Raw genomic sequence first — 10416 nt, 5'->3', positions numbered from 1 at the left:
GCCCACCCGCCATCTTCTGCCCGCCGCCCGCGGCGCGGCCCCGCCGGCGCCAAGCGGCGACCGCCGGGGCGGGACTTCTTATTTATTTATTATTTTTTTTTCCTTGTCGCCGCACCCACAGAGAGGCCCGGACGTGTTGCCATGGCCGAGGAAGGCGGCGCGGTGTGTTTCAGCGAGGATGACTTTTACTGTCCCGTCTGCCAGGAGGTGTTCAAAACGCCCGTGAGGACGATGAACTGCCAGCATGTGTGGGTATCGCCGGCCGCCTGCGCCCTGGCAGCGCCGGCGGCGGTTCTGCGTGCGCCGCCCGCGGTCCGCCTGCCCCGCTGCCGAGCCTCGGCCTGGAGCGGCTGCCCCGGCGGAGGAGGCGCAGGATCGGCTGAGCTCCGGGCGGCTGCCCTGGGCAGACGCAGCTCTGCCACGGGCGCAGTTTAAAGCTTGCAACTGAAGTGTTACTTGAGGGTTTTCTTTTTCAATTACTATTTTTTTTTCCTTACCCGTTTATTTTGTAGTGAATGAGGACTAATCAGTTTAAAAAGCCAAATCTGCACATTTCTGGCAGTCCTGTAAACGATCACCAAGTTTTGCTGCAGTTGAGAACATCTTACAAATCTAACTGAGYTTGTGTTTTTAACTTTATAGTTCCCAGTTCGTTTTTGAAAAACTACCATAGTTTAGCTGCTCTCTCTTCCAGGTTTTATGCTCACGGTGGAAAATATTTTTTTTCCCCCTAGAGAAACATTTAAGTACAACCTAATAGATTGTATTTAAAAAAAAATCAAAACAACTTTGGCAGTTGATAAACACTGCTTCAAGGAAAAGAAAGTGATCTGTACACTGGTAAGGAGAAACACAAAAGCTTATGAATGGAAATCTTCAGGAACACTTAAATGAAGCTTTGTGTTTTTTTTTTTTTTTTTTTTATTCTGCTCAAGGACAATAAACAGGAGTTACTGATAAAATTTTTTGTGGTATATGCCAGCTGCACTGTTTAATGTCTCATTAATGATCAATGATCTCATTAATGATCTTATCAATAATCTGATTAATGGTCAATCTGGATTTATATTCAGCAGACTTTTATTCTGACCTGTGTGTGTATATATATATATATATATGTATATATATATATTTTATATATATATATATAAAAATACATATAATTTTTTCCTAATAATCATGCAGCTGTCTTTAAACACAAACTATCCAACTTTTTTTTCCTTTGCTAATCTGTATTTGTGGTAACTTTTTCAATTTAGGTTTTGCAGGAAGTGCTTCTTGACAGCTATCAGAGAAAGTGGAACACATTGTCCTCTCTGCCGGGGGAGTGTGACTAAAAAGGAAAGATCATATCCCAAAAGGGCTCTAGATGTTGAAAACAATATGAAGAAAGCTTCTGGGGGCTGTAGATGCTGTGAAAAGCAGGTAGAGTAAAACTTTATGAAGAGTTGGATAACTTTTTTTTTCTTTTTTTTTTAACTTTTGACCTAATTCTGCACACACTTACTGTGTGTCATTCATACCTTGTAGGTAAAAAGCTTATAGCAGATGGTAGAAATTAGCTTTGTATAGGTTGTGCATGTACTAGSCATGCAATGCCTGCTAGGTATGACTAACAAATATAAGCTAAAAGAGGACAGTGGATTGTCTATAACAGTGTTTTACATGGAGTGTCAAACTTTTTCTCTGAAATGATGAGAAAACTGAATATAGCTATAAAACTAGGAAAACAGAAATTGGATCACTGAAAACAAAATTTGGAGAATAGACGGAAAAAAATCTCAAACTTTCACTAGGGAAGTGAAAGTTCTTAGAACTACTGTAAAATGTCATTAACAAAACCCAGCAAATATGTATTGGTTACTCACAGTGTACATAGGATCATATGTAATTTCCAATATGTATTTTTTTTGCTTTGAAAAATATCAGTCTGCTTACTTGCAGCCTGCGAAGAAATCACTATTTTCAAAACATTGGGTGAAATCCTGACACACCTCCCCAGCTAAAATCAACAATAATCTCTCTTCTGACATAAATGGATCCAAGATTTCAGCCACAGTTCATGTTAGTTTCCTTTCACTTGGAATTTAGTTCTGTTGGCATGAATATTAGCCCTAGTGGAAAGCTGAGCTCCTTAGTTTGTTCCACCTGACTCAGGAGAACAAAAAAGCTGGGAGAAAGAAACAATAACAAGTTGGTAAACTGGAAGGAAGAACAAAACAGATCCCCAAAAGAACCTGAATATAGTTTAGGCACAGACATGCAAGATGGGGGGTCTTGTAGGGCTTCTAAACCCATAGGTTCTATCTGACAGTGCCATTGGACCTGAAATTCTGATTTAGGGCATGTCTAGCACAGCTGTGTTCTGACTGATGTGAGCAGCTCATTGTCTTATCTTGCACTTAATCTGGGTGGATGTTCTTGAAGTTGGTGTTTATTCACCTCTTTCTGCCCCCCCACCCCCCATGAAGTTAGATGTTCTCAGAATGCACCTAAAGCAAAAAGACTGGAGTCTGCACAAAACAACAGCAGATTAGAGAAGACTGAAGGAGCAGTGGTGCTTATCCCATCCTCCAAGCTCACTTCCCCACCCCCAATAGCTYATCAGTTACTCATCTTCTATGCAGGAGGTGTAGTTTCTGTGACTTTTCAGTCAAATTGAGTTTTTTATCTCAAGAGCAAAAACACTGAGTACTCTCAGTTGCCTGGCTGGCTGGTGTTTGAGGAATGGGATTATTCTTTGTTCTCATAGAGTGGTAGAGACTGCAGAAAAAAGTTGAAGATTCCTTGTTTGGAAAGGAAGTGCTCATCTTGAGAGKGAGATGTCAATTCTGATTTCTGCTGCATATGATGTCCAAACAATTTTTACATGCATTACTTTCTGTTGGCAGAGTTACTTTATCTTCCTGTCCTTGGATTATTTAGTATAAWTTCAGTAATTTGACATTTTATTTACAGGTTAGATTTTCATGGATGAGGCAGCACTATAAAACATGTAAGAAGTATCAAGATGAATATGGAGTTTCTTCTATTATACCAAACTTACAGATTTCCCAAGATTCAACTGGGAACAGGTAATCAGGGTGTTTTACGTATAACAACGTATCTTCTTTTTTATTTTTATTTATTTATTTATGTATTTATTTTTTACTAGAAGGAAAGCTTTATTTTCCAGGACACACTTTCTTTTTGTAATAATTATTGTCTATATTCTTATGCTTCAAAAAATGTCAGTTTTTCTAGATTTCTTTCTTCATTCAACATACAGAAAACTCTTCTAGATGATGGTTTGGAATGTCTTCTAGGAGGTCTTCTAAAGATTGCATAGTATTACCACCACCTTTCTTGCCTTCACGGCTTATGAACAGCTTGCTACGTAACAGATTTCATTGTATTTAGCCCCAGGGAAGTTCCCTTCACCTCCTATCCCATTCCCTCCCCTTTTCTAAATTTGTTTTAGCAGGTATCCTGTTGCAAAACGTTACTGTGTAAGCTTTTGATTTCAGGTGGAATTTACTTTGAACTGATCCTTCATAAAATGTGTAAGGAACTCATGTCTTATATACCATAAAATCAAATGTTGCTTACCCGCTTACTTTCAGACAATAAAGCTGAAGAATTTCATTCTTKATGCTTTCTGACTGATGTGTTTCTTGGTTTGCTTTTTGCGCGTTTTTATGAAAACCCCTTTTCTTCTTTTTACATATAAGTTTCATAGAGCTTTATAGCTTATTCTTTATTTATTATGTGTTGCTATCTATTTTTTTGTTTTCGACAAGCTGAATTTCTCTGTGTTTGGGTTTCAACCTAACACTGTGTTGAAAGTGGAAATTTAAGCTGTTATCAGAACTAGCTGCAGTGATGTTTACCTGAAGTGTCTGGATATTCTTATATAGCTACTAATTGAGTATGCCACAGTAGAATTCTTGTGCTTGTAACATTACAAAACTATATTAAAAAGAAAAAAAACTTACTGTGACCACATCTGTAACTGTAAATATTCATACTCTTAGGATTAGCAGCATACCTGAGCAGTTTCTGGCTTAACTGGAGGTTCATGTACAGTCARATTTACTTTCTGAAATGTTCCTGTTTGTCACTCTTACTTTAGGAACTAGTAAATTCTTGACACAATGTAAAAAAATGTATCTTACTGGAGTTAAAAGTTCTAAATGATTTGTATAAACACACGGCAGTCAAATGACTATTATGTTGTCCTAAATCAAAAAAAAACTTAAAGCTTTGAGTTATGTGCATTTTCTTTGAGCTATGTAGTCTCCCCTGTAATTCTTGTTGACTAAGTATCCATTATATTATGTACTACTTTCTATTAAATTACATACTATTTTACTAGGAGCTGCCATGGTAACTAAATGTTGAGAAATAACTTGATAGGAAAGAAAAGTTTGAACAGTAGTACAAGTTAAAATATGTACTATTATATATTTTGCCTTAAAATTCATGASACTCAATGGAGGATTTTTCTTGTTATCGGTAAACTCTTTGAAATCTTGATAGTGAAGGACARAAATATTCATTTTATTTCCTTCTTTTTTTCCTTTTTGTAAAGTAGCAGGAGTGATGCAATATCTGATAATGGAGAGAGGGCTAATAACCAGACGCTTCAAGGAGATACAAGGTAGGCTGCTTGCTTTTTCACAGTTACTACTTAAATAGACCCAGTAAATCATACTATAAACTTCTATTAACTAATAAAAAGTTACTACAAATAWTAATTAAAAATGTTACTCCTTCTATATTTGTATCTATTCATTAGAATTTGGTTCCTCGGCACCAAATTTGGTTCTTTGGTTCAGACTGAAGGGTTTGAACTAAAGGATGCTACCAGTAAATAAGAATGAAGTGAAGCTGTAATAAGAGGAAAAAGTCAAGTTTCAAAGCCAAAGCTTCAAAAGGATGCATTTTGATATGCAGATACTAAATTTTAAACTAAAATTCTGCTTCAGAAGTAGCAATGCAACTCTAGTAGTGCTGCTATGATATCAAAAGCGTTTTTTTTTTTTTTGTGGTGGGTTATTCTCAAAATAAGGGAAAATAAGACTAAATCATCTGTTACCTTGTCACTTCTCTAACACTTCTAAAACTCTTTGCTGTTTAATCCTGCATATTTCTGTTTACAGTGGACATCCAACCTTCAAATGCCCCCTGTGTCAGGAAGCCAATTTTACTAGACAGCGCTTGCTGGACCACTGTAATAATAGACACCTTTATCAGATAGTTCCTGTAGTAAGTACAGTTGCTTTCTAATGTATGATTCTTAAACTACTTTTGTTCTAATTATGTGGAATAGCAGGAGGATCTTAGACTATGCACAGTAGCTAGTCTATAACTATAAAGGTCCACTGTGCTCTGAGAAAGAAATTACTTAATTCAGTATGTTTAAATTGAGGAATGACTTTCATTTGAAAATCCTTGTCAGCCATAACTGTCAGTTGTAAGGCATTTCTGACATAGCTGCATCATTTATCTTGAAACAAAGTCAGTTTTTGAGCTTAACTTTTCCTTTCCTTTTCAGTTAGTAATTTAGATCTCTGATTCTAGATAATTCCATTTGTAGTCAAACTATTGTTTCACACAAAACCTATAGTTACTAAAAATCAAAAGATTGGAGGAGGAAAAAATCTGTTTGTTATTTTCGTTTTTGTTTTGTTTTCACTTGTATCTTGGGTATTAAATATGTTTTATCCACGATTGCAATGACCAATAAGTAGAGAGAAGGATCCTTGCAAACACTAACTAGGGTGCAAAATCATTCTCTTATAAATTTAGAACAACAGAAATCAGCAAGAAGAGTGCTAGGCAGGTGTGATAATCCACCACACCTAGCAGACAAACTAATGCGTTTGACACACTGAGATGTAATTTTCCTCAAGTGTGTGTAACATTCAAAAAAGAGCACTTCATGATTTTTAAGTAAACATTACTATATTTTGGTAGTGGATAAGTAATAGACTAGTTGAGCATGTCTTTAGTGTATTCTGTGTAACAATTAACCTTTTTTTTTATTATTTTCTCTTTCCCCTCACCTTCCAAATTTAGATCTGTCCTATTTGTGTATCTCTTCCTTGGGCAGATTCTAATCAGGTTACTAGAAATCTTGTTAGCCATCTAAATCTAAGGCACCAGTTTGACTATGGAGAATTTGTGGTAAGCCTTTTCTTCTTTGATGGGGGGAATAAGTAGTAACTTTCTTTCCATAAATAAAATGCCAAATAAATATTCAGGCCAAATTGGGTTTTGGTCTGGAAATGCTGATAACTGAGGAGTAGGCCTGGGCATTCTTAAACTTTTTCCATTATCAACATTAAATGTTACTGGCAGTAGGTGTTGTCGGCAGTTAAACCATGCTTTGAACCAATTAAGAACACTACTAAAAACTTCAGTCATCAATCTGAACTAGTTGTCCTTCTATAACAGTTTATTACTCCCACTCCAGAGGAAAGCGTAGTAGATTCTGATTTGCTTTATTGACATATTTTTTATCATTTTTTGACGGAAACAACCAAATCATAGTTCTCAGAACTCAAAGTGCCACTTGACTAGCTGCTGATGCTACTCGAGCCTCTGTYTCCATGTGGTAGGAGAGGGGCTGCAATGTGATATGGGGAGAGATGTGGCATTAAATCACTGTTTTGATTGCCTTCTTTCAGGCCCACTCAGAGTAAATTATCCTTGAGTAGATGCAAAACTACATAGGCAGATGTAGTCATTGGGTGGATTGTAAATCAAGCCAGCCAGCTAGTTTTGCATATTGCATCAGATAGCTGGAGAGTTTGTGCTGCACTTTAGAGTATTTGACAGGATTCAGGGTAAACTCTTTGAGCTTTATGGGGGCACATGGTATCTGAAGCATAGGCAGCCTTTCAGATTAAGGAAAGCACAGAGAATGTTTTTTTTTTTCCAAGTCCTGTGGCAAAGGAATGAAGAGCTCAGAGATCAGTACAGAGGGTTGGGCTCCTCAACAGGAGTGCATCTTGCATGTTTGAGGATGTAGAACTGGTGACTGGAATTCTGATTTGGGGAAGTTGCCAGAATAGCCCTAAATGGGTATATTGCTCTAGCATATGAACATTTTGGAATATAGCTCTTCAAAAGTAGCAAGGTTAACCTCCCACCTTTTGTGATACGTTTGCTTTTCATTTTAAGTACTATGTTCTCAACAATCTATGATTACTGTTGTCTGAGGATTGCATTTTTTTTTATTGATTTAAAAAAAAATGTTATGGCTATTTGGGAGCCCTGTTATAAGAACTGCAAGACATATTCTGTTCCCCTGAGCTGACTATTCTGTAACATAATTGAGCCAGGGAGATAAGCTGGACCCTTCTGCTTAATGAGCTGGGTCTCACTCATCTGATTCTTCTCCTGTTTCTTGTATCTCTTGGTACTTCGTTAAATAAAAAGTTTTATCAGACAATAGTCTAATACATGTATAAATGGAGAGTCTTCATCCAGGTAGCATTTCCYATGTAAAAATGTAGAAAGTATACAATTAAACTAAGGAATATGCTACATCTTCAGTATATTTCTGGTTTTGATGATGATTTTGTTTTGTTTAGAATCTTCAGCTCGATGAAGAAGCCCAGTACCAAAATGCAGTTCAAGAATCCTGTCATGTGAACTTTTAAAGTATAGATCCCCTTCAACTTACTGATTATCTGAGGGGGAAAAACTACATGAATTCTGTTGGTAATATGAAATGTATATTAATAAAAATGGAATTCAGTAAGTAGTTTTCAGATTTAATTTTTCCACACTAATAAGGAATTTTCATAAATAACATAACTGATGTTTTTACCAAGATCTTTCCCTGTGGAATTAGGGACCTTTTTGAAACTTCTCACTGTTGTCTTGATTGTCTTTAACTTTTACTACTCTGTTAATTATATAATTTCTTTTTATTAATGCCAGATGCTTTAATTCACAAATGACAACTTTGAAAATATCTTTAGAAGTCGATATGAAGATGCTCTGTTGCACTATGATTTTTTTTTTTAAAGTTCCATTTCCATCTGCTAGCATAGCTTTGAGATGGTGATCTTTTTTTCTCCTCCCAGCTGATGACAAAGATTTGTTTTGATATTGTGATTTGTTTTTTATTGTTACCATGCGAATGAAAATAAATGGGGCCAACCTATAAAGTCAAAATACTTGTTTTCTGTAGATCAGTTGTGCAGAGTAAGTTTCTTTCACATGTCTTTTAAGGAAGAATGATGCTATAGCTTAGGAATATTTTTTTTTTTTCCCTTTTTGGAGCATAACTGAAGTAGGACTTGCATGCTAAACTGGTGGGTGAGAAGTTTTCCCTACTAATAAAGAAGAGAATTGCCCTGACATACTTCTTTCTGAATAAGTGAAGAGGACATGCAAATATAGAAAGAATGTACTATTCTTTTTTGATACATGAATATGAACAGCTAGTTTTTCATTTTATTTGAACTTTTCTAAGAGGTCTTTATTATTGCATAAAGAATTCAAGTTTGGGTCTTTCAACATTCAAACTTGTTTGTTTTGGTAAAACTTTTTAAAACTTGGACATCTTCTACATCTAAAGGCCAGAAAAAACAGTTGAAGAAAAACTTGCCTTAAATTAGTTATGTGTGTATTTTGAGTACCTATTCTAGATTTCAATGTTCTCAGCAAGACCCTCAGTAAAATCAAAAAACATATCATTCCTGCAATTTTAAATTTAAATCCATTTTAAAAGAATCTTCAGGCCTTTTTCTAATACTAATGGAGGGAAGGAGAAAGAAAGCTGCAAAGATTACCTTTCATTGAGTCTGTGTGTGGGGGGGGAGTGTGCATGCGCACATGTGTCTTYTTAGATTGGCTTTCATGGGGCCATGAAATTTTTCACTCATGGTAAAAATAGATTGTTCTGAATGTATACTCTTGTTGATTTGACTCTTCGTCCTGTGTCGTCATTGCCCATTGTCAAGCTGTTGTTCTTAATGGGTATTGTGTACATGATGAAGAATATATCCAGTAATTTTCCTACTCTGGTGATACGTGTGTAGTAATATTACCCATGCAGCAGAAGTATAGTCTGCTTTTTTGCAGCCTGGCTCCTCTTTGCTCTCCAAACTTCTCTTTGGAGCTCATTAGTCTTTAAATATTAGAATAGTTCATATTCAGAAACCAGTGAGGTTGAAACACATCATCCTACAATATAATGGGTTTYGGATCTGAATTTTGATTATAATATGTTGTGAATGTTGGAACTAAAACACTACACACTAACATTAAATTTCTGCCCTCTATTTTTAAGAGTGGCTAAAAACAGAGAAAATCAGCTTTTCAGAGATGTCTGAAACTTGTATCCTTTTTTCTAACAACTTAACACGCTCACTATTTTGTTACTGACTTAAAATGGTGGCCTGTTGCTTATTTTCCCCCCTTTTTTTAAGCATTCCTTCCCTCCTGTATGCTGCCCATATTCTTGTCTTTGTCTTTTCATGTGTCTGTCAGTCTGTCAGCTGCAGTGCTTATGTGACCACATACTGATTTGGAGTGGTTCACTGGTTCCGCTGAAAAGGTTTTTTTGGAATCATTTTTCTCTTTTCCTCTATAAAGCCAACTATGAACTAATGCCCTTAGAAAGGAATTTCAAGGTAACCCAGTGGTCAAGTTTTACCTTTTTAAAATAAAAATATACCATGGTAATTTTAATACTGTATACATTTCCTAAGGAATTTAATAGTTACGTAAGTTTAGTTAACTTTTTTTTAGATTCAATAAAATATTTATATGATGTGGCAATAAATGCCTACAGCCAATACAGATTTAAAACACCTGATTGACACTGGAACTAGTTGTTTCTGTTACTTGAATATATCTTGAATTGCAGGTGAAATTGCATCTATTTTAAAACTCTGGGAAACAAATTTTTCTATAGCAATAATTAGTTGTCACAATGCATAGTTGCTGAATAGCATTTTAGTTATGTTTAGATGTTGAGAGACTTGAATGCACATTTAAAGCAACAAATGTGTATAAATGCAATATAAAATTCATATCTGGAAAATGTTTATCCTTTTTATTTACATATGTAATTTGTATCCAATCTGTATTGGCAGGCACTGCCTTACTTAATATTTTATTACTTCTAGTATGAAGCGATTGCATCCAGTACATTCACTAGGTAAGAGTTTTATGAAAATGAAACAATCTGATTAAATATGCTGCTGCTGTTCATGATCTGTCTCACTGAAGCTCAAATGTGCACAAAAAGCTGTGTATTTGTGATGGGTGATGCTTGTATTCAAAACATGCAACTTTTACTGGAAGTTTGCTGTTGAACAACGTTTTCATGTTGCATTGTGTATGGTTTCAATATGGTATATTATGTTTGAATTGTATCTTCTATTTTTTCTCCTATTAAAGTATTTTATTTTC

The 10416-nt window shown here is 35.7% G+C and overlaps 1 protein-coding gene across 3 annotated transcripts; it reads left to right on the top strand.

The window, feature by feature from the left end:
* Nucleotides 1-100: 100 nt before the first annotated feature.
* Nucleotides 101-10416, top strand: RNF138 (ring finger protein 138). 3 transcript variants are annotated; one of them, XM_085316290.1, is made up of 7 exons: nucleotides 101-248; nucleotides 1260-1425; nucleotides 2959-3074; nucleotides 4574-4639; nucleotides 5142-5247; nucleotides 6061-6168; nucleotides 7581-10416. In XM_085316290.1, the coding sequence occupies exons 1-7, from the start codon at nucleotides 142-144 to the stop codon at nucleotides 7647-7649; spliced, it is 738 nt and encodes a 245-aa protein (XP_085172416.1). In that variant the 5' UTR covers nucleotides 101-141; the 3' UTR covers nucleotides 7650-10416. The 3 variants fall into 3 exon arrangements, with proteins under 3 accessions (XP_085172416.1, XP_085172415.1, XP_085172417.1); XM_085316289.1 differs by having other exon boundaries at nucleotides 4571-4639; XM_085316291.1 differs by lacking the exon at nucleotides 6061-6168 and having other exon boundaries at nucleotides 4571-4639.

The sequence above is a fragment of the Rhea americana genome, unplaced genomic scaffold (assembly GCF_003343005.1).
Source record: "Rhea americana isolate MKP2758 unplaced genomic scaffold, rheAme1 scaffold_46, whole genome shotgun sequence".
Classification (NCBI taxonomy): Eukaryota; Metazoa; Chordata; class Aves; order Rheiformes; family Rheidae; genus Rhea; species Rhea americana.
Note: the sequence above shows the minus strand (reverse complement) of the source record. Positions and strands in the feature narration are given on the sequence as shown.

Coding starts and splice junctions, on each gene's coding strand:
- RNF138 (XM_085316289.1), top strand. CDS start 142: ATGGCCGAGGAAGGCGGCGCGGTGTGTTTCAGCGAGGATGACTTTTAC. Junction 4,640..5,141: donor ACGCTTCAAGGAGATACAAG/GTAGGCTGCTTG, acceptor TTCTGTTTACAG/TGGACATCCAACCTTCAAAT. Junction 6,169..7,580: donor TTGACTATGGAGAATTTGTG/GTAAGCCTTTTC, acceptor TGTTTTGTTTAG/AATCTTCAGCTCGATGAAGA.